The sequence below is a fragment of the Euprymna scolopes genome, chromosome 5, assembly GCF_053919585.1.
Source record: "Euprymna scolopes isolate OS-2025 chromosome 5, ASM5391958v1, whole genome shotgun sequence".
Lineage (NCBI taxonomy): Eukaryota > Metazoa > Mollusca > Cephalopoda > Sepiida > Sepiolidae > Euprymna > Euprymna scolopes.
The window spans coordinates 178262285-178288231 of NC_136486.1; the positions used below are offsets into that span (position 1 = coordinate 178262285).

General features: G+C 36.7%; 1 protein-coding gene across 1 annotated transcript; it reads left to right on the forward strand.

The window, feature by feature from the left end:
• The first annotated feature begins 526 nt into the window (after nucleotides 1-526).
• Nucleotides 527-24788, forward strand: LOC145277109 (uncharacterized). Its single transcript, XM_080128769.1, has 4 exons — nucleotides 527-838; nucleotides 13849-13996; nucleotides 20587-20718; nucleotides 24231-24788. The coding sequence occupies exons 1-4, from the start codon at nucleotides 763-765 to the stop codon at nucleotides 24307-24309; spliced, it is 435 nt and encodes a 144-aa protein (XP_079984895.1). The 5' UTR covers nucleotides 527-762; the 3' UTR covers nucleotides 24310-24788.
• The last annotated feature ends 1159 nt before the right edge of the window (nucleotides 24789-25947 follow it).

Sequence of the window (25947 nt, forward strand, 5' to 3'; positions counted from 1 at the left end):
ATATATATATATATAAACGTATATATAAACGTATAGACAGAGTTAACTTTATATAAAGAAATATATAAACATATATAGTTAACTTTATATAAAAACATAAATATGAATAACAGATTTGCAGGGAAGGCTTGGAATGGGATGTTGAGGTAGATATTGATATACAAAAATGGCACGTGAAGAGTCCGAAATAGGATGAGCTAAATGCATGTCGGTGCACTTCATAAAATATCCAACCCATTCCCTCTCCACCTCTCTTATATTGATCGCCTCGTCTCCAGTAGGAGGCAATAAATCTGGCTGTAACTGCTTGGAAACCGCCATGCAAAACACAACCGGATACTTCGTCGGCGACAAGGGCTTCTTAATAATATTCCTACTTTCAATATTTATCAACACTTAGGAAAAATAAGCAGTTGATTGACACTCAGTTCTTCGCAGAATAACTACGTCCATCTTTTTTTTTTTTTTTTTTTTTTTTTTTAATCAACTTGCATCAGGTATTAATCAAATAATCACCAACTGGTGCGTCATTTTAACGACCTGGGTGGTCGATTTGAAGGGAAACTGGTTGGCTTTAGGATTTTCTTTATCATTTGTTATTATTTCTACCAAGAAAACTGCAGGTCGGATGTTAAAGTGGACACCATATTTGGATGACGCAAGGATCTAACTTAAAAGGTGGCGGTGAACTCACCGAGCTGACTTTATCGACGGACACACGGGTCTGGGTCAGAGTATAGTGGCTATATTCTGACCAACACAATGACCATCTTCAATTCGGACAGTTTCTGTACTTGCATGCTAACCACATTCCTCAACATGGCGTTTTTAGTAAACGGTAAGTTTTTTGTTTTTTACTTTTATGATTGACATACCCTAAAACTGAAACTATTATATAAAATGACAGCTCAAACAAAATCTATGATCAAACCAGGTACAAACTCAAACAATATAAATTTGTCTCCTCTCTTGAAGCTTGCATTCATAAATATCCACGAACTATGAGGTGCCTTCAATAAGTTTCCATTTTTTCGCATGACCACTTTTATTGGTAGTACACACATGAAACTCTAGTCCTCTTCAAAGTAATCTCCCCCGGCTGCAATGCATTTGTTGTACCCTTCCAACAACTTCTGGAAGGCCACATGAAAGTCCTCTTGTGTGAACCTGTCATTGACCCTCCTCACGGCCTCTTTCCTCACCTTAATTGTCTCATAATGATAGCCTATAAGGTTAGTGAATAACAAAAAGTCAGAGGGAACAAGGTCTGGACTATAAGGATGGTGAGGAACTATCTTGATCTCCATGACAATGACTTTGGTTCTGATCTTCTTTGAGCAAACTTAGGACAAATTTTGCACAAATCTTTTGCATCTTCAGTTCCTCACTAATAATTGTGTGTACAGTTCCCACACTGACATCAAACTGTGCACTCATTGTCTCTAAAGACACACTATGGGCCTTATCGATGAAATTCTTTATTTGGCCAATCCACTCTGGTGTTCTGACTTCCTTACTCCTCCTACATCTCATCATCCCTCACAGACTCCCTGCCTTCCTTGAATCTCTTATGCCACTCAAAAACTGATGCTTGATTGATGCAAGATGGTCCAAAAGCAGTCGATGGCATTTTTTTCAAGTTTAAATCAGAATTTTATTGCATATCGTTCTTCTAAACTGTCCTCACGTCCAAATTGCATTTTTGAAATTCGCCAGCTGTGATAATCAGGCTTTATCAGGGTGTATTCTAATTCCTGCTGTAGCGGGTCATTTGAACCTGAAATAAAAATTGGTCAGTCATCTCATAAGCTGTATCGCAATAACATATTGAATTTTCAAGAGTCTACAACAATTTTAAATACCTGTACAAAAAGTTTTGAAACTTATTTAAGGCACCTCGTAGCTTAGATGAAGTGAAATTATTTCTCCTAGCAAACTCCCCGGGTATCTTAGCCCTAAGTGAAGCTAATCTACCCTCATCCATCCCTCTTACCACATCTTAACATGTCTGATTATTTACCACTCTGCTGTAAGGACTCAGACCGCTATATGCACAGACTTGCAGTTCTAAAATTAGGGGCTTATGTGTAGCGATCGCAAATAAAATAAAAGATTTATTTTCTATCGCATATCAATATCCTCGTTGAACGAATTGGGCAGACACTGACCAATCAGCTTGCAGGGCATATTGATTCTGTCTGTCCTTTAAAGAACATAGCCTCTTTAGGAATCATAGTTGATCAACAGAGAGAACCGAGCAAGCATCAAAGAAAGGCCCCACTTTGGCAACTAGGCTCCAACCCTGTCTCATTGCCACAATGTTCATTTCTGTGCCTGTTTTACAAATATTTTAATGGTATCTGTTCTGATGAACTCGTTTCACTTGTGTCCCCTCGACGTACATATCCCTGACAACCCACTGGACCCTTCCAACCACCCCCTACCTGACTTTCCTATGCGGACAAACGCCACGCTAGACAATCTGAAAACCACCCCTGCTCAGGTGCATGCTATCATAAAAAACCTTGACACTTCAAAAGCATATGGACCCGATCTTATCCCAGCTGTGATATTAAAAAAGTGCTCAGCCAAAGTAGCTCCAGTTCTCTCCAAACTCTACAACAAATGCCTTAATGAAGCTTGCTTTCCGGGCTGTTGGAAAACTGCTTCTGTTGTACCAGTATTCAAGAATTCTGGCGAAAGGACTGACCCATCAAATTATCGCCCCATTAGCCTCCTCCCACTTTTTGCCAAAATATTTGAGACCTTAATTAACCATGCTCTAGTCCATCATCTTACAGATGCTAAACTTCTGACTGACAAACAATATGGATTTAGACAAGCCCATTCCACAGCAGACATCCTAACTGTGATCTCTGAACGTATATACCATTCACTGGACAAAGCGGGAGGGGGCAGAGCGGTAGCTCTAGATATATCTAAGGCTTTTGACAGGGTATGGCATGAGGGTCTCCTCAGGAAAATTAGATCATACGGTATCACTGGTAGAATACTTAACATAATTAAATCCTTCTTAGGTAAGAGAAAAATCCAGGTTGTCCTCGATGGTCGTACATCTAAACAATATGATATAAATGCGGGGGTGCCCCAGGGTTCTATCCTTGGACCTCTATTGTTCCTGATATTCATAAATGACCTCCCCGACAAAATTGCCTCTGAGATGGGTATATATGCTGATGACACTACACTCTATGGCAGGCACGACAGGAAGACGAATGAACACATTTCTAAAGAAATGGCAGAAACACTAGAGGAAGACCTCCAATCTGTGGTGGAATGGGGACAAAAGTGGTTGGTCGCATTCAATGCTGCCAAGACTAAACTAGTTTCATTCAATAATTACAAAAAACCCTCTCTACCACCTATAGCAATGGCCAATGACTCTTTATCTGAGAGTACATCTTTCAAACTCCTTGGCCTAACGTTCACAGGAAACATGAGTTGGAACAATTACATTGAAGGCATTGCCAGGGCCGCTGCAAGAAAGGTGGGCTCTCTCTACCGTGCTAGAAAACTACTAACACCCGAAAGTATCCTGTACCTCTATAAGGCCACCATTCGCCCATGTATGGAGTATTGCTGTCACATCTGGGCTGGTGCATCTGCTACTAGTCTCTCGCTCCTTGACAAGGTTCAAAAGAGAGTCGCAAACCTGATAGACCCTGAACTGGTATCTAAGCTTCAGCCTCTGTCCCATCGATGAAATGTTGCATCCCTCTGCCTTTTCTACAAGTATTTTAGTGATGAATGCTCTGACGAACTGCAATCACTTGTGCCCCCATGACGTGAGCACCCTCGACAAACCCGACAGGCTGCTAAATCCCACCCCCACACTGTAGAGATCCCTAGATGTAAAAGATCTTTTTACTCCAATAGTTTCTTCCTCAGAACCGCTAGACTCTGGAATTCCATTCCAGGTCCCTGCTTCCCCAACAGTACTGACGTGCCGGAGTTCAAGTGTAACATGAACCGACATCTTGCTGCCCAAATCTCTACATAGTACCCCAGTAGTTGTTGCCCCTGATAGTAGACCCCTACACCAAAGTGGCAATTTGCCTTGTTTGGGGTGAAAATGTAATAAAAAAAAAAAAAAACCCCGCTTTGCAACAAAATCACACTCCTTCACTGTTGATGTCCCTAAATGGCAGAAAACTTTCTACTCTAATAGTTTCTTCTCTAGAACAGCTAGACTTTGGAATTCCCTTCCTGCTACCTGCTTCTCTGACTGTACTGATATGCAGAAGCTTAAATGTAATGTGAATCAACATCTTGTTAATCTTTCCTAGGCATGATCCCAAATAGTAGCCCCTTACATCCAAGTGGTGATATTCCTTGTTAGGGGTGAACGTGAGTAAAAACAACAAAAAAAAGACCTCTCTCTCTCTCTCACTCTCTCTCTCTCTCTCTCTCTCTCTCTCTCTCTCTCTCTCTCTCTCTCTCTCTCTCTTGTCCCTGTCAACTGAACACTCCAGCATAGACGATCTTCGCCTGCAGATAACTGCTGGTCGACCTGCGACACCCAAAGAACTTTCTACTTTTTCTTTTTCTCACTCAGACACAGTCCTACATTCTGCCGTTGAAATAAACCTTTTCATTATTGTTTTTAAAAGAGGTTTTGTTGCTTATTCTGTTCTATATGTTCCACTACTAATTAATTTATAGAGGTGTATTTTTGTGTCCTTAAATATGCATCCAGCTTCTAGCGAACAGCTTTGATGGGTCCCCTTTTAAGGGTTCCAACTTGTGAGGAGATTTTGGGGGAGAATCGATTTTAAGAAGACATTTTCAATGAAAATAGTTTTTAGGTTGATAATTAAATATGAGAGATGCAGAGAAATGTTATATGATAAACACAAGCAAAATAATGAGTTCAGAGGCACACATTCACAAAAGGGATATGTTTAAAATGGAAGTTTACATCAATAGAGTCTTTGCAAAACAAAGGAGATTTTTAACTAAGATAAAGAAGACGTCAGAATCGATAATTTAAGGGTCATTAATTATTCACGAGTCTGAAAATCAGAATTAAAACTTCTCCACTCAATTATACAAATTATATTTGATTAAAAGCTATTAATGTCTTTTTGCTGTCATAGTAAAATGAAAGGTCTCTAGAAAAGGTTAGGAATATTTCAATGAATAATTTTATTCATTTGTCTTAGATGAGCAGACGATAATGAAAGGTTAGTGAGTTGTGTGTCTGTGAGTTAATGTCTGTGTGCGTATGTTTATGACAGTGTATGATTGAATAAGTTGAGATGACAGCAGCCCAAGGCTCACCAAAGGGGTGGAGAGGCACTGAGTCGACGTTAATCTATGATCTGTTGTGATGTAATTCCCCATTGAGCAGCTTTAGAACTATGCTGAGATAGCTTTTTGACCGATCCTGGGTAACGGCAGGTGCCTCGAGAATTTAGGGTGGATAAATATAGATATATTTTAATTCATTGTCAAAATGGATATATTTGCTTTTTGGTTGGAAAAACCTGAGATATTTTGTTATTTGGGAAAAACTCAACAACAGGAAAGGCGAGGGTGTTGGAAGAACATATTGTACTGGCTGAATGATGGCTGATGATCTCAAGGTTATGGGATGTTGGTCTTGAATTGGGTCTCAGATCGTTGGGGTTTAGCGTGATTTGATTGGCTGAAGAGACTTCCACCCCACCCACATTGGGCCGATATGTTCTAAAATTAAGCAGATTGCTTGTTGAATTCGGGGAGAACAGATCGTATAGAACCGCCGTTTCCTGGAGAGGAGACCCCTCCACCTTCCTCATCCAACCATCTGTCGCTGTCTGTGAAGAGATTTGTTTTCAGTGCGCGTGTGTGTGTGTGTGTGAATAATATACAGCGAGCAGTGTATATCCACTCCTGAGTATAGGTATATGCGTATGTTTGCTTCTAGAATGTGTGTGTGTGTGTGTGTGTGTGTGTGTGTGTGAATTGAAATACACCGGTCAGTACTCAATAGCCATGAGGAATGTTTTTTAATTATTAACCGCAAGACAAAAATACTAAATTCTCAAGTACCTTATACCGTAAAAACCAAAAAATGGGATAGATAAACTTCAAAAAGGAATATAAAAAAAGGGAAGTAAAAAAGAAGAGGTTTATTATTTTCAAATACCTTACTTATCCTCTCCCCACTCATAACCCCCACCCATGTTACATTCTAACTTTGTAAACGAAATAAGAAAATATTTTTATTTGAAATATCAGTTCTCAACGATAATTCTTGGCCTGAAGACGTAATCCCCTAACAGAAACATGTATGCACATATGTAGCTGATAAAATGGAGTCTAAAAAATATTTTTTGACTCCATTTTATCACCTCCTATTCTTATTTTTAGATACCATCTTTTAAGTTACTGCGCTATTTTATCCCAATTCAATTATTTCTAATTTAAAAAAAAAAAAAAGATTCTTTCGTAATCTCGTGTCATTTTATTTATTTAATCTATCACCGCTATATTTCCAAACACAATTTTTAATCTCTACGATATTTTATCTTTTAGACGTAATCCACTACACTAGTTTACTCTAATTAGTTCTTCTCTCATAAAATGTATATACATGTATATATGACATCTAATTTACATAAGGAAAACACGCTGCTCTCCCCCATCATTATATATAGCCCCAATCCTCCGACTCTCTCGTCAATGACCATCCCTCTTGAAGAAGCCCGCATAAATCGGGCGAAACGTTGAGCATCCAGGTCCTTCCACCTCCATTTTATTTCATATCGTCGGATTTAATCCAGCTTAACAATCATATATATATATATATATATATATATATATATATATATATATATATATATATATATATAATCGAAGCATACTCATCATATGATTGGCAAAATTAATTCCCTAAACAGAACAGTTTTGCACCACTTTTTTTATTGTCCCCTTACAAAGATTAAAATCAACATGTAATGTTAACAAATCTTATGTCCAGAATACATTTTCCACTTTTGATTGAAATTAATTACATGATTTGGATTCTAGAAAATATCTAAAATTTCAGCTTAAGGGATCTTAAGAAGAAACTGAAATTCAGGAATCTTGCTTAATAGCCGGCTAATGGCTATGAATCAAATTTAATGCAAATCTGAAATATTATATTTTGCTTCCTAAAACTCTTTGGTAAGTTTTTTTAATTGCACTCTGTGCAGTTCCGATTTGCAACAGTTATCTGATACCAGTATGCATGAAAAAGAAAATTTCAAAACGAATTTTTCCAAAATCGAAGATCATCATCAGCAGCAGCATCTGTCATACATGTGGCATGTGTTGGATGGTTTTTAGAAATTGATTTCCAAACTAACCTAACTTTCTACTGAAAGTACGGTTAGAAGAACATCGAAAAGCCGTAGTCCGTGGAGAGACTGAAAAATCAGGTATAGCTGACCATATCTGGAAGGAAAAGGAAAACCATCTACCATTATGGAAAAAAGTAAAAATTATAGACAGAAGAACGGTGGAGAATAAAACGACTGAAAGAAGCAGTAGATATGCTGGGAATAACCAATTACGAAGTAGACCTGGTATAGAATTTAATACAATATGGGAACCGTTAATTATAAACAATAGATAATACATAAAAGTAAAAAAAAAAATTAATGTATATATATATATATATATATATATATATATATATATATATATATATATATATATATATACGTTAATATGTAGTAATAATTAGTAATAAATAGTAATATTAATAACTAGAAATAAAAATAGATTTAAGGCTCCTAAAATTCGTACTAGAATTGTTTGCAAGGACAAGTGGTGCAGTGGTTAGAATACTTGGAAAAATCAATTGTAAAAAGTGATATTCTCTTGTAGGTTCAATCCTCAGTGTGGGCGATTGATTTACTTACGACCTCTATCCATTCATAGCTGATGGAACACGAGCACGCTATCCCCATGAAGTAAATAAAGGTTTCCGCTTGAAATTCTGTCCGAATTCAACAGAAACATCTTCGAGTTCAACAAAATACACCTGAAGAAGGTCGGAGGTTATATTGACAGAAACGTTGTGAAAATAACACTCAAGATAAGAACAATAGTTTGATGAATCCAAATAATACGAATAACCTATTTCTGACCAACTCTTTATTTATTTTTCTTTCGGGTCCATTTTTATCTCTTCCTCCCATGTTTTCTTTGTCCTTTCTCTGTGAACTGAACTTGCTATTTCAACTGGTCTACATCTACTAATCCAAAAACTCTCAATCCAGTTTTTTACAAAACCATACCATCCCCCCCTACACACATCTCCTTATACTCTTTGGATTTAATCTTCATCGAGGGTCATTAAAACTAAGCCTAAATCACATTATATATCCACTAGCAAGGGGAAAGGGGCGCCCGGCTTTCCCCGGGCATAAAATATGCTTAAATATGATAGTTTAATCTGTCCATATTTCTTATATATTATTATAGAGTCGTGATTTCAAAAGTAAAAAGAAAAAGTATTTACGTGCCATCAGCAAGAATCGAAACTGTAGTATTCAAAGCTGGTGATGTTACCACTGTACCAACGTGACACGCATATAAATGAATTAAAAATTAAAAATAAACTAAGATGAATGTACAAAATGTTTAACGATTTTTCAATTTTTATCCATTTTTGACCTCTAAAGACTCATAAAAGAATGGTACATAAAAAATCCAATCATTTGAGGCTGCGATACAGCATTAAAAATTAGTAACAAAACACAGTACAGTATATAATACACATGTATATAATCAAATAACATTGTAGATGACACCGTAAAGTGGAGCAAATACCGTAACCAGAAAAATATTGTATTCGCTATCGTAACCTACAAAAACGTATCCTAGGGCCACTGTATCCCAAGGTTCTACTGTATTAGAAATTTATTTATAGGGTGGAATGATAAAATTGTTGCCCTACAGGAAACAACACTACAACTTTATTTTAAAACTTTTATTGAAAAAATCAATTCCGGTAACTTGATTATATAGTAGAGCTGACATCTATTTAATGTAACCTTCTTCAGCCTCAATCACCGCCTTGATACAAGTCCAGAACTGGAAGCATGCCTTTTCCATAAGCGCCACAAGTGGGAGCTTGACAAATACTTGGTGGATGGTGACAATCAGGCTGGCTTTGGTGTTGTGGGAGGTCATGTTGGTGATGTTCTCGATGTATGACCAAACAAAGTAGTTCAGTGGATTCAGGTCAGGGAGGGAGGGGATGGCAGTGAGGGAAGGATATAAAGTCGTAGCACTCTTTCTGAAGCCTAGATGCCTAGATCTCTTTGGACGTGGGCTGGTGCCGAGTTCTGCTGCCACACCCAGGGTCAGCGGTCACCTGATTGCACCAGAGGATTACCACACACTTCAGCACATCCAGGTACACATGACGTAGCCACTTGAAGCCACACCAAAGGCCATAACTGTGGTTGGAAACTTTGTTTCCATCTTGGGCACGTCCTTGTTATTTGTGGCATGCAGCGATGCATTTTGAAGGTGCTGGCAATGGTCCTGTTGTCATAACTTGAATCGGTAGAGAGCATGAGTTGTACACCAGTGCATCTCCAATCTCGCATGTTGAAAATCGTGTCACTTTCGGCTGTTCTACTGTATTAAAAACATATAAAACATAATATTTTGCAGCAAGAAGAGATGGTTACATTATTAGTGAAACAGAAACAAAGATTTGCTCAGATGAATTATTTGTACAATTTCGGCTTTCTTTGGACATATGGTTTGTAAGTTAAGTGGTCCAAGACAAGGTCCACGTAAGGCGGTCCCTCTTCAAGGGCACAGTTTTGAATTCTGTACAAGCGAAATTTTATGTTAAACGATATTCTTTGCTTATAGTCACTCATAAGTTAAATAATTGCTTGTTCAGTGATAATGTGCAAACAATATCAACAAAATGGATGAATAGAAAAAAATGGCACAAGTGAAAAATCTAGACAAAAATCTCACAATACATAAAGGGAGAACATTAAGAAGTTTGCAAAAAAAAAGGTGAGTCCCCTCTACTGTGTCAGAAAATTACTCTCTCTCACTTCAGAGTATCCTATATCTTGTGCAAGCCTTTTCTAGTCTCGCACAAAAACATGCGTTCACGTCTGAAGCCATTTTTCTTGTCATACACATACACGCACGCAAACATACCCGTGCACATACACACACGTAGATATATTCACGTTCGCGTGCATACACTCACATTCACATACACATACACACACGCTAACGTACACACAGGTACTCACATACACGCACACGTACGCACACATGGGCAACGTCACTTCCCCTTTGAAGGAACTCCACACATGTGCAAAAGACCACCGGAAACAACTATAAAAGCAAGAGACAAGTTATTTCCTTCCTTTTTCGACTCGTCTTCCGAGCTGAGTGGTTGGTGGACCATCCACCTCCTTTTCGGGGTGTGCGCGCCCGCACGCTTCACGCCACCTGCTACTGCATGGGGCAAGAGTCAACAGACAGTACGTACACCTTACACATTTTCTATCCCCATGAACTGGATTGACTTTCTCTCTCTCCCCCTCTTTCTCTCTCTCTCTCTCTCTACAACAATAGACTTTCTCTCTCACCAGCTAACAGCAAGAGACGCTCGTCAAACTATAGACTTTACTTTTCACCAGTTAACAGCGAGAGACGCTCGCCAAACTATAGACTTTACTTCTCACCAGTTAACAGCAAGAGACGCTCGCAAAACTATAGACTTTCCTTCTCACCAGTTAACAGCGAGAGACGCTCGCAAAACTATAGACTTTATTACTCACCAGTTAACAGCGAGAGACGCTCGCAAAACTATAAACTTTACTTCTCACCAGTTAACAGCAAGAGACGCTCGCAAAACTATAGACTTTCCTTCTCACCAGTTAACAGCGAGAGACGCTCGCAAAACTATAGACTTTATTACTCACCAGTTAACAGCGAGAGACGCTCGCCAAACTATAAACTTTACTTCTCACCAGTTAACAGCAAGAGACGCTCGCAAAACTATAGACTTTCCTTCTCACCAGTTAACAGCGAGAGACGCTCGCAAAACTATAGACTTTATTACTCACCAGTTAACAGCAAGAGACGCTCGCAAAACTATAAACTTTACTTCTCACCAGTTAACAGCAAGAGACGCTCGCCAAACTATAAACTTTCCTTCTCACCAGTTAACAGCGAGAGACGCTCGCAAAACTATAGACTTTATTACTCACCAGTTAACAGCGAGAGACGCTCGCCAAACTATAAACTTTACTTCTCACCAGTTAACAGCGAGAGACGCTCGCCAAACTATAAACTTTCCTTCTCACCAGTTAACAGCGAGAGACGCACGCCAAACTAAACACGTGCTGTACCCTTTTCTTTCATTTGTTTCTTCACAAAATAAATCCTAGTTCGTTTAATTCATTTAACATGTTGTTCGTTTCTTCCTCAATTCAATTCATTTATCCTATTTTTGCATCACCACTACAATCTCTACAAAGTCACCATCCGCTCATGCCTGGAGTATTATTGCTACATCTAGGCTGATGTATCTACTACTATTCTTTCACTTCTAAACAGGGTCTAAAAAAGAGCCTCCAATCAAATAGGTTTTGCACTATCAACCAAGCTTCTGTCCCATTGACATAATGTTGCATCCCTGTTTTACAACCATTTAATAAAATGTGCTCTTGTGAACTCATAGCACTTACGCTCGCTCAACGGACATACTCCTGACCAACCTGACAAACAACAACATGAATTTAACAAATACATTGAGAACATTACCAAGACGACTGTAAAGAAAATGGGCTCCCTCTGCCATGCTAGAAATTTACTTACACCTCAGAGTGTCCTGTATCTCTACAAAGCCACCATTCGTTCATGCATGGAGTATTGTTGCCATATTTGCTGATTTTACAACTTTTTTTCTTTTCTGTCTCTCACTCTTAAACAGGATCCAAAAAAGAGTCTCCAATCTAATAATTCCCGTGCTGTCAACCAAGCTCCAATCTCTGTCCCATCCCTGCAATGTTGCATCCCTATGCCTGTTTTACAAGTATTTTAATGGAATGTGCACTGATGAACTCTTTCTACTTGTATCCCCTCGACGTACATACCCCCAATAAACTCATATAGCAGCAACATCCCACCCCTTCACTGGAGAGGTCTCTAGATGCCAAAAAAACTTCTGTTCTAACACTTTCTTCCCTCGGACTGCTATATTTTGGAATTCTCTTCCTGTTTCCTGCTTCCCTGACTGTACCACCATGCAAAAGTTTAAATGTAATGTGAACAGATATCTCGCTCATCTTCTTATATAGTCCTCTGCAGACACGATCCCAAATAGTAGCCCCTTGACATTCAAGTGGCAATATCCCTTGTTTGGGATGAACAAGAGTAGAAAAAGAAAAAAGTCGTCAAACGAAATAATATCTATATTTAAAAATATATTAGGACTCTCAGCTACCGCCACCCAATAACAAAAAATGAAATTCTATTTTTTTAAACGATTACGAAAAGCAAATATTTTAGAATATAAAGTGGGGATTAGTTTCAATATAAATTTCACATATAATGATCTCCCATTTTTCGGTTATTCTAATTTTTTTAGAGTAGTTAACTACATTTTTTATTTCTAACACTAAATCTGACCGGCAAAGTCGCAAAACCACCCTAGCCTTAAAAGGTAAAACACAGAATTTATCTCCCATAGCAAAAAAAAAAAAATTGCTTAACAGTACAGGCCTGGAAATGGGGAATCATATTTCATTAAATTGGGTAGCATTTATATGCCCACCAACAATTTAGGATTATTTTATTTTTTTGAGAGCTCTGAATATTTTAAAAATAAAAAACTTTATGATTTAAAATATTTGCTGATTTTACAATTTTTTCTTTTCTATTCATTTTTGTTAATTTTATACTTTTTAAAATAGTTAAAGTGTAATATCTGTTGTGACACTATCCTTTATCGTTTCTGTCCCTGATTAGTGAAGGTGAAATCCTTCTAGACCGAGGCAATCCAGAATATTCCTTTTTGGAGAGTTTGATTTTAATCACATTAAACCCAACCTGTGGAGGGGGGGGGGCAAGTAAATAGGAACAACAGATAAAATCCTGAAAGTGCAGAATAGTTAACAGTTGAGTATAAAATAATTTTTTTATAAAATAAATTTTTTATAAAATAAATTTTTTATAAAATAAATTTTGTATAAAATAAATTTTCATTAAAATAAATTTTCGTTAAAATAAATTTTATATAAAATAAAATTTGTATAAAATAAAATTTGATTTCTAGTAAACGATTTCTAGCTAGTTAAAGGGGAGATGTCCAGTGACAATTTTAAATCAATGGCGGACGAGACATTTTGCAGTTAAAAAGTGTTGTTCTTGTTAAAAAACACTCGATGAATCTGTGCAATTTTTGATGCACTGTCTTTTTTTTTTTTTTTTATGTAACATGTAAGTAGATAATAACGTTTTTTTCTCATTTTGTTTTCTTTTTACAAGCAGTTTTTAATATTAGCATAAAACTGGATAAACGCCATTTAATTAGTTCAAACATCTCATTTTTACGCTTCAACTAGACTAGGCACCTCATATGCACACGTGTGTGTGTGTGTGTGTGTGTGTGTGTGTGCACGCGCACGTATGTGTGTGTGTGCGCGCGCGCGTGTGTGTGGCTGAGCAAATCGTTTCATTTTTATTTTTATAATTGTTCTCTCCACCTTCCACAATACATTTCTCACATTACATATGCACACTTTTTATATTATCATAATTAGTTCATAACTTTTTCTTTCTGTTTCACTTCATCGTTCGCAGCTGAAGAAGGCGTTAAATGTCATCGTAACAAAGACCTTGGTGATCGCCCGGCCAACGTCTATTACTGCAAAGACCTCGAGAAAAGCCAATGTTGTCATCTGGGCGGTTCTTCCTACGGTTGTTGCGTGCCTCACCTAACAAAAGAAATGTAAGTTGTTTTTGTTTTTCTTAGATTGCATCATTTTCTATTAAACCTGTGTTTTAACTTATTCAAGCGTGACTAACATAAATAGAAGGCCCGTCTATTAAAGTCACTTAAACTGCTGACGTCACAGCATAAAGTACAATCGCCATGATTAGGCGATAGACGACTATTAATCAGGATTATTTTAAAACGGGTGCATTTTAAAATTAATAATTAAATACACTTTAAAAAACTAAAACTTTACTAAAGTATTTTACTGGCAAAAAATACTTCCTTTTAATTGCATGTGTCTGAATATAAAATAATTTTCATCTTTTGGAAAAAAAATACAATCACATTTGGATCAGTTTCATAAATCCCTCGGCTAGTTCCTTTGAGAATTAAAATAAAAAATAACCATCCTCATAATAATCATCTATTGCCAAATTGTGGCCATTGTACTTTATTCTCTGACGTCTGTAGGTTACGTGATTTCAATGGAAGGGTCTTCTATTACGTTGGCCATGTTTAAATAAGTTAATATGCATGTTTGCCCAGTTTCTTTTTTCACAGTCAGAGACTTGATTCGTAAGTCATTCGTCACCCTCAATCTTTTTATTCTTAGTCTTTTTATATGTTTAGTCAATGAAACATCAGTTCAAGGAAAATATCCTGTTACGGAAAAATTTTTTTTCAGAACTCCTTCTCATGAACTCTACAATTCGTACCAACTCCTTAACTCAATTCACAACACCAACTCTTAACATCTATGCTGTAATAGCGGTCGTTCTGGCGGTCATCACTTGTAAAATCTCCATTTTTTTTATTGGGGGTCAGAAACATCTTAGGTAATTACCAGTTTGGAGTGTTACATGTTACACAAAAAGTTTGGAGTGTTATATGTTACACAAAAATTTTGAGTGTTATATGTTACACAAAAATTTGGAGTGTTATATGTTACACAAAAATTTGGAGTGTTATATGTTACACAAAAAGAACAAAGCAAAACAAATAAAAACTAAGAGGCATACATTCATACAAGAGATATTTTATATGTGTTTAGGAATGGAGGATTACAGAATAGAATGGTCGTGAATATTAAGAGTTCTTGTAGAGCAAGTTTAAGTGAGATATAGAAGAGTTCCGATATCAACAGTTTTCGTGCCATGCGTCGCATAGATCTAAAATATTGTATTAAAACTTCTCCACTCAATTATATGAATTATATTTTCTTAATTAAAAGTTATTAAAGGGAATGTTCATTGTCTTTTATATTATTATTAGAAAGAATGTTTAAATGTTGTGTGTGTGTGTGTGTGTGTGTGTGTGTGTGTGTGTGCGCGCGCGCGCGCTAGTGCCACCAAGCCCCTAATGTAGCATTGGTGCACGCATGCTATCAATTCTGGATTCAAGTACGGAAGAGAGGGAAAAGAGAGAAAAATATCTGAGTTCAACCTTATTATTTACTTCATCACGTGCCTAACTCGTCTGAGAAATGACATATGATTGGACAAGACGGGAGGTAAGCTGAATGTCTGTGCCAATCAGCTTTGAGCTTGTAACTGAAATCTATTTAACTATTAAACCCATGGAACATCTTCGCTGGAATCACCACACTCTCTTTCTCAGCTGGCAAAAATTCGACTCGCTGCCTTCTCCAATTTTTTCTTATAACCTCTATTCCTTTCATATACAAATTAATATCACATCTATAGAAAGAATCCATCTACAAACTCAAGTTTTTATTTTCTTTTTTTTTTCTTCCACGATCCCGTCACTTGACGCTTGAAACAGACACGCTGCCTCTTATGAGTACTTTTCTTCTATTACAGCATTTTATTTGCCGTTATATTTTATACCATAAATCCATAATATTGAAGCACTTCATATGTAATTTCCTAGTTTGGAGGCATAAAACTGATGCATTCTCTATTCTTAACCTCCATTTAAATCTTATTAAAATCATATTCAAGTCGAATGTAGACAAATACTTGTCATAAATCGTCCCTTAAGCAATCAAACAGTCTATGCCATTTTTTTTTAAATGGAAATCTACCCAGACAAGCCGTAAAGCCACTTGATGTAAGGATCTAACAAGTAGAAAAGATGATTGCCACAAAGACAGGAGATGCCTATTGGCCTTAATCTTGAAAAGACGAAGGCTATATGTAGGAGGAAACCCGTCAGCAATAACAGAGTTCCACAAGCCGGCAGTTCTTGGAAAAAAGGTACTAAAATAGGAAACAAATTCAAGCAAGGCCAAAAAGCTGCTGAAACAGCTCATAATACCAAAGAAGTATCTGGCCTAGGAACCACTACTGAACGCACAACACAATGGTGGTTTAAGAAATTTCGTGGTGGTGGTGACGAGAGTCTTGAAGATGATGATCATAGTAGTAGGCTATCAGACAATGATCACTTAAGAGCCTTAGTTGAAACCAATCCATGCACAACTGTTCAAGAACTTGCTTCTGAATTAGACATAAGGTATACGACTATTTCCAACCACTTGAGAGAAATTGGAAAGACAAGAAAACTTGATAAGTGGGTGCCTCATGAATTGAATGACCAACAAAAATAACACCATTATGAAGTGTCATTTTTCCTTCTTTTTTACCAACAAGAACGACCCGTTTCTCATCCAGGTTGTGACTTGTGATAAAAAGTGGGTTATTACGACAAGTGGCGATGCTCAGCTAAGTGGTTAGATGACAATGAAGCTCCACAACATTTCCCAAACCCAGAGTTGCATTAAGAGAAGGTCGTACTGACTGTTTGGTGGTCTGTGACCGGTCTTATTCATTACAGTTTTTTGAATATATATAAAGTAATAGCATTTGTGTGTCTGTGTGTACAACTTTCTTACAGCCCAAACCACTGGACAAATCATAACGAAACCTGGCATGATGATGGTGCACACCATTTTTCAAGATCAAGGTAATAGTCTGTGTGTACAACTTTCTTACAGCCCAAACCACTGGACAAATCATAACGAAACCTGGCATGATGATGGTGCACACCATTTTTCAAGATCAAGGTAATAGCCTATGTATATTTACTCTCCTACAGCCCATACAACTGAACCGATCATGATCCAACCTGACATAATGATGGCCTCGGACCTAAGGATGATGCACACTATTTTTAAAGTCAAATGTTAAGATCGGGACTTTGCTGTACGTCTGGCTACCTGCAAAGTGGGTACCTGAGCATACATCAATGTCCTGCTCAAAGCTCGGATATCTTTGCTTGTATATGTACATATATATATATATATATATATATATATATATATATATATATATATATATATATATATATATATAGTGATGATCATATTTATTGGCACGGTAAAATAAAAGTTAAATTTTGTCTAATAAATTCTAAAAAAGGGATTAAATTAAAGAAAATAACAAAGTATATTATGTATTTTTAACTGGCCTTTCCGATGCAGCAATCGGATTTTAGAAAAAATAAATAACAAAGCAACAACAAACATAATTGCAAAAAACCCTTGTTCAAAATTATTGGCACGATTTATTTAATAATCATTTGTATAGCCTTTGGCCTTGATTACCTTCCTCAGTCGCTTTTCATAGTTTACAACCAAGTTGTTGCACTCTTCAGTAGTAATTTTAGCCCACTCTTCCTGACAATAATCCTCCAATTGAATAAGATTCTTAGGCTTCCTTTGCATTACCCTCAATTTTAATGTTCTCCATAAATTTTCAATTGGATTAAGGTCTGGGCTTTGTGATGGCCACTCCAAAACATTAATATGATTGTCCTCAAGCCATTTCTTAGTCAGTTTAGCCGAATGCTTTGGGTCATTATCTTGCATGAACCACCAACGACGACCAAGTGAGAGCTCTTTAGCAGAGTCTTTCAGGTTTTCATCCAATATTTTAACATAATCTTCCTTTTTTATGCTACCTGTGACCTTAACAAGTCGCCCTGGTCCAGAGGCAGCAAAGGATCCCCAAAACATCAAACTGCCTCCACCGTGCTTCACTGTGGGTATGGTGTTCTTAGGCAGGAAAGCTTCGCCAGATTTTCTGTAAATATAAGACACTTTATTATGGCCAAATAACTCTATTTTCGTTTCGTCAGTCCATAGAACACGTTTCCAGAATGCAACATCTTTATCAATATGACGTTTTGCAAAGGCTAGCCTTGCTTTCAGGTGCATAGGCTTCAATAAGGGAGTCTTTCTCGGACGACATGCTTTTAAACCAGCTCTCTTCAAAACTCTACCAACTGTATGTCGAGATACATTCACTCCAGAGGTGCTCTGTTCATCAACAATCTCCCCAACAGAGATCCTTGGGTTTTGTTTTACTTGTCAAACAATTTTCCGTTCATCTCTTGGGGAAAGAATCCTTTTTCTCCCTCTACCCTCTAAACTCATAACGTGGCCTTGCGATTTGAACTTGTTTATTATGGCTCTAACAGTGGATTTGGGAAGGTTTAGCTTCTTTGAAATCTTATCATAGCCCTCCCCATTGGTATGGCATGCTACAACAAGCTTCCTGACGTCTTCGCTGTGTTCCTTAGTTTTAACCATGGCGATTGAAAATTATAATTTAGTCACTTATAATAGTTTAAATAAATCGCTATCTAAAAATTATCTGAAAAAAATTATTCACTGAATTAGCGTTAAACAAGCATAATATGGCTATAAAAAAGTTCAGAAAGCACGTAAACCGGAAATTGATTGATATTATACTGATACTAAAAGAAAAACAAAGCCGTGCCAATAATTTTGAACAAGGGGTTTTTGCAATTATGTTTGTTGTTCCTTTGTTATTTATTTTTTCTAAAATCCGATTGCTGCATCGGAAAGACCAGTTAAAAATACATAATATACTTTGTTATTTTCTTTAATTTAATCCCTTTTTTAGAATTTATTAGACAAAATTTAACTTTTATTTTACCGTGCCAATAAATATGATCATCACTGTATATATATATATATATATATATATATATATATATATATATATATATTCATTATGTATATGCATTGAGCTTATTGGGAAGTGATGCTCTTTGTGTAAACAAATGGAGCTTAGGCGTTTGGACAATGTTTGAGACTTTGTTAATTCACATACCCATCTTAGCAGCAGCCATAATGGTTAGGAGTGTTAACCGTTACCTAGACGATCGAGTTTTAAACTTGGCTTGAGGTAGTTGCTAGTCCACGTGTTTAAATGTAAATAATTTTTATCTTTTGAAAAATAAAATACAGTGACTTTTGGACCAGTTTTATGAATTCTTTGATAATTTCTTTGAGAATTAAAACAGAAAATAATCATCTTTCATAATAGGCAGTACTGTAGGTCCTTCAACGTTGAACTTCACTGGTGGCGTTAAAAGGTCACGTGATTTTTAATGGTTAAGTCTCCTATTTAGGAGACTTCAACCAAACTCAATTTATCTTCCCTTATTGTGGTGCAAGAGGGGAGGGCGTCTTGATCTACCTACTAAAAAGGGATACAGAGTATTTACTTCTTTTGCCTCGATGTGCTATAGATAATATCAGCCAGACTGTCTCTTGCTTTATTTGAACTGATGGCTACATCCATTATGTGCTTTTTGGTTAAGATCAAAGTGTAGTATCTGTTCCGGCAGATGCTGCACTTAAGATAATTTGTACCAGTCAATGGAGGGGAAACCCTCTATACTGGGACAAATATTATTTTTGGTAACCAGAGTGCCCCCTTTTTGCCTACTTTTAGGGGAGCTGGTTTTTACCTCACATTAAAAACGGCCTTGTGCCTAATTTGCTCAGTGGGGGAGCAAATAAATACCATCTGTTCCGGCAGATGCTGCAAGCTATGACTAGCAAAGACCAGATGTGGGGGCAACCCCGCATGCCTGACCATTAACCAGCTCCCATTTCCCACCTCGGGAGCTGGTCCCCTTTTCCCCTTCCCCCTCCCTTCACTCCTCACATTAAAAATCGGCCTTGTGCCTAATTTGCTCGGTGGGGGAGCAAATAAATACCATCTGTTCATCAGATGCTGCTATTCCATTTCTTGTTCTCTTTCGGTGGAGGAGAAATCCTTCACGACTGAGACAATTTTTATTTTTTTACCTTTTCTCCACGTTAAAAAACGACCCTGGTGTCTAACTCTGTCCCGTGGGGAGGCATTGTAAATAGGTACATCCATTATGTGCTCACATGTGCGTACACACACACACATACACACACACACACACACACACACACACGCACGCACGCACACACGCACACGAGGATACTATCCTGGTATATAATAACCTTTTCCACTCACACGCATACGTGTACAACACTCAAACTTTATTCTTCTATAGACATTTCCAGAGAGCACTTTGTCTCTACGTACACATACACAAGCATACGTATACATTATTGCATTTCCATTCACTTTTTATACGTTTTAATGAACACAATTTCATGGTCTGTTCTGCATGCAATAAACGTTTAATTTCTTGACTTGTTAATTTGTTTTCTTTACTACATAATTGTATTATGAATACAAATACGCTTACACAGGATACCTGGCGCTGTGCTCGAATCCATCTGGAATGCGATCACTTCTAAGTTTGACTAATTGTTTTGTTCATTTCAGCAAGAATCAACTCCGTCTGTGGGGTACAATCCTCTTCATCATTGGTTTCATTGTTCTCGCTTGTATTTGTTGTTGGAAAGATATTAACATCTGCGATTTTGATCGACCGCTCAAAGATTATTTCTGCACAAAGTAAGTGGCCTTTGTTTTTAAAAAGTCGATATATCAATCAATCCGTTCATATATATATATATATATATATATATATATATATATATATATATATATATATATATATATATATTTCTGTAGAAATATATTTTCTTATGATATATACCAATCCTTATTTAAGAAGCTCAATATGATTACAGAGCAATATAGTAAATAAATGACAAAAGACTATATTCCAAATATATGATGTCAAATCACACTTCATTTCCTTTTGACGGATTCTTGCTATTTCTTCTGATGCATAATATAGCATAATAGATTCACTGATTGATATAATAATTTATTGATTTTGTGCTACAAAACAGATACTGTCAAGAATTGTAAATGTCAACTGAATTAAAGGAATAAATTATAAGATGGTCAACATCATGAACTTTGGAATATAGTCTTTTGTCATTTATTCTCCCCCTCTCTCTCTCTCTCTCTCTCTCTCTATATATATATATATATATATATATATATATATATATATATATATACCAGTGGTGAAAACACCGGACTAGAGTGCTCAATGTGTAGTCAGAGCAGTATATAGGAAACTTATTACTGTGAGTCCAGAATGAGTTTACATATTGTTTCAGCTAAAGGAAGATCCTCAAAAAGAGGAAATATCCAACTAGCATCGTCAGAATTCATAGATGGACTAAGTTATAAAATCAAATAATGGAAAAATCGTAGATGAAGGGGAGTTAGAAAAGAAGGGGGTGGAAGGGAGAGGACGTTGGAATTTAAAGTAGTAGGAGTGTATATAACAAGAGAGGGGTTTATAATTAAATATTAATTATGTGTTAATTCTTATATACGTTTTTTTTTTAGTTTATAACGGTTTAAAATTAAAAGACGCTATACAGTTAAAAGATTCAGCATTCTTATCCCATCACTGTTAAGTACCTGATGAAGGCCAAAGGAATAGTTGTCCGAAACGTGAAACAACAACTATGAAGATGAGGATAACTGTCCTCAAATAAATAAATATACAAATTACAAATTTCAAAGTAAAATAATAAGTATTTTATTATTCACTCTCCCCCATTTTCTCGATCCGTTCCATCCCTATTAAGTTGCTTAAAATATCTCTTTTTGGACATTTATGCTTAAATATGTCTTTGTGCTTGAACTCAGTTAATCGTTTTGCATGATATAGAAAAAAAAGAGTAAAGACATTATTTATTTTGCTACTTTTATTTGACTGTGTTGCGGAGCCGAATGTCGGTGGAAATCAGCCCTACAACTAGAAGACGGCACAGGCAAAAAAAATGACGAAAAAACGACAATGGCAAAGAAGAGATGACAAACGCAGTAGATACTGTCGTGAACGAATATAAATCCGTTCAGGTTTATTTTTCATAAAGAAACTGAATGGTGGTGGGGGTTGGAATTCAGCCAGTGTTTGAACTGGCGTGGCTATGAGGTCGTCGCTAGTGGCTACGGGAAACACGTACTGGCTTGAGAAGTTGGACTGCTGGAAATCGAGTGCGTCGACGGTGAGTGGTTGCTGCTGCTCCTCGGTTCGGCCGTTGTCGGGGAGGTAGTCTAAACCGTTCTGCATGGACATGACTGCTGCTGCTGAGTTGGGTTGGGCTGCTGATGGACCCAACATCGCTGTGCGGTGATCTAGCCGCGACTGAATGCTTGTTGAAAAAAAACGCTATATTTATACTCATCCAGTGGACGTAGTTGTAGACACTGAGGCTCGCAACGCTGGTCGTCATTTTCATTTTTGATTTGTGTTCGTTTTTGTGTCTTTAAAGTGCTATAGGGAGTCATCTGTTTGAGCTTTGTATTCGTGTGTTGTATCAATTTGAAACTGGGTTGTGAATATTATTCTAGCGTGAATTCAGAGTTCCACGGGATTATTATTCACGTCAAAGTACTTATCGAAGGGTCGTCGGCTGTGGTTTTTACATTTTGAATTGGGATCCTTTTTTGGTGAGCGGTTTCTTTTGGTAGAAAACACGACAACCGTTCGCTGACCCATTGTTTGTTTCTTGCATATCTTTTTGAGATCATTAATTCTTATTGTGTAATAGTCTTTATTATAGATAAAAAATAAGAATAATTTACGTTATACCGATTAAAGGAAATAATAAAATCTCAGCAAATCATTTCTTCTTAAAAAAAAGAGCATTTATTGTTATCTGGAGATATAGCTCAGTGGTAGCGCTATAGATTGAATGATCCCCTGTTCAAACCCGGGTGTACCTCACCATTTTATTTTCATTTGAGTTCAGTTTAAGATAAAAGTAGAGTTACCATTTAAAATTGCCACAAATCATTTCTTTGTTTGCATATTTTAAAGCTAAACGTTGATCAGAAGTAACTTTTCCATGGCATTCATCGTCAAGCCACAATATCAGCTGACATGATATTGTAAAGAAACATGGACAGAATTTAATGAACGACATTATCATTATTTATATTTTTATTTATTTTTTTTTGCGAATTAGTCCACCGGGCAAATTATTCCTTGCAATATGTAATAATCAATAGAGGATTGATTGTATGATAATACATACACAATCTGCATAAATTAAAATATCATGGACGGCCAGCTAGTGCAAAATAGAAGAAACCAGCTTTCTAAAATACTTAGTGTTATGTTGTCGTATTATAAAATGGGTGTTTGTTGTATATTGGTTGAAATTGGAACGGAGATGAAATTGGAACGGAGATGATATATTAAAACGTGTCTATTTATAAAAGATTGTGTGTTTGATTATCTTATCAGAGTTAATGTCGTTTGTGTGTGATCATCTAGTGGTCTTTCTATTACATATGTTCATATACTGTTAAGTGTGAATATGTGTGTGACATGTCATTTGAACATACCGTCTACCATTTTGTTGGTCCATCTGGAAATTCTCGTCTGGGAGGGAGACTTTATACCTGTTTTTGGGGACGAAGATTTATTTCACACCAAGACAAGAAATTGGTTCTATAGTTTATTTCACTTTCCCAGATGTCTTGCAGAAGGTGGAAAGTGAATTTGGCCTGTGTTGTTTTTTTCTTCTAGGTCTTATTTCTACTACGTCAGCGTTCGTTCCCCACCCCCAGCGAAGGGGAGGAGACAACGGCAAAGCCGTCCGCTCTCGTCCAAGTCGCAACCAAATCTCCTCGATTCAGCTAACTTGATCACATGACTCACATGCAATCCAATCAGCTGATCTTAACTTCCTGTCAACGTGTCTACACTGTAATACACTCTCCCTCCTCTCTCTCTCTCTCTCTCTCTCTCTCTCTCTCTCTCTCTCTCTCTCTCTATCTATTCTTTAACATTAGTAGTCGACAATAACAAAATAAATGTAATGAGTAAAGAAAAAAAAACTGAATCTGTATTATCAGCTATGAACTTGAACTCGGGCATTGGTCCTGTTTACTTATTCCATGCACAACACCTTCCAAAATGCACCCTACTCTCCTTCCTATCTACAAATGGCCTAACGTTAACTCCATTTTTAATTTTTTTTTTCCAGGGATAAAAGATCTCGACCGGAACCCGAAGAAGAATACTACTTTGATAATCCTGTCTATGACAATGTTCTTTCTGGATAAGGTCAATGAGATGAGCCTCCTGTCTCTGCCAATTCAACTCGGGGGATGCTGATAGTAGTCGCACATGTGCTGTTCAAATTCTCTTTTTTACCATCACCAATCGCTTCAAATGAGCCATTACATATATAAAACATTTAAGCTATTCTATTTTTATTCATAAAATTTGATCTAAAAAAAAACTCTTCTGTTTTTAGCATGGAATTAAACTGCAACGGAGATACTTATTCAAATGTTTGCATTCTGTTTAAACCAGCGTTTCTCAAACAATTAAATTTTTACATAACCCTCGAAATAAATTACATCTCTCCAATAACCCCTGTACAAAAATAAAATTATATACCATATCTTTCTCATTTTATTTTCATTGTACTTCAAATATAAAAACCATAATATTTAACGCATGATAACTGGTTTAAGGAAAAATTAATTCTTCTTCATCCAATTTTACGGTAAATAAAATTCACGCTATTCCTTTATAATATTTCGTCAGAGTTTTCATTCATACAAAAAATCCGGTGTTTTTCCAGAATTTCTTCCTATATAAAATAAGAAAAATCTTTATAGTGTATGTAAGTGTGATGGAAAGAAATTATCATATTCCAAAAATCGCGTAAAATTATCATCATTGTGCATGTTTTACAAGTAGTTTAATGGATGAACATCCTCAACGTGAACCCAACCGACTAACCTGATAAGCAGCCAAATCCCTCCCCTTCACTGTAGAGGTCCTTAGATGATGAATAGCTTTCTATCCTGATAGTTTCTTTTTTCAAACTGCTAGACTTTGGAATTTCCTCCCACTTTCCTGCTTCCCTGACTTTACTAACATACAAAAATTTGAATGCAATGCAAACAGACATCAATCTGCTCAACTCCCTATGTGGTTTCCCCGTAGATATGGTCCCAAATAGTAGTCCCTTATATCCACATGGCAATATGCGTTGTTTGGGGTGAACCAGAACAAAAGATGCAACATCAGTTTATTATTTATTTATCGTTTATTGTTAAAAATATACAAATCTTCATTTATTGATTAAAAAAAAATCTAGCCAAATTTAATTTTTTTTAACTCTTATTCAGCCTAAATAAGATCCAGTGCCACTAGGACCTAAGGTGCTAATATTTAAGATTATATCTACAGGGACATTATGTAAGGAGTTGAGCAGCAATATGTCTGTACACATTACATTTGATCTTCTGCATGTCAGTACAGTTAGGGAAGCAGGGACCCGGGAGGGATTTCTAGCAGTTTGACTGAAGAAACTATTAGAATAGAAGGCTTTCTGACATCTAGGGATTTTTACAGTGTAGGGGTGGGATTTTGCTGCTTGTCGGGTTAGTTGGAGTATTTACATTGATTGTGCACAAGTGCTATGGGTCCGTCAAAGCACATTTTATTAAAATATTTATAAAACAGACGCAGAGATAAAACATTTCAACAATGTAACAGGGGCTGGAGCTGGGTTGATAAATCGGGATGTATTAGGTTTGAAACTATAATGTTTCATGCGTGGGTGAATGGTGGCTTTGTGGAGATATAGGATAGTCTCTGGTGTGAGTGATTTGCTAGCAGGATAGAGAGAACCCACTTTCTTTACAACAGTCTTGGCAATGTCTTCAATGTATTTATTCCAATTC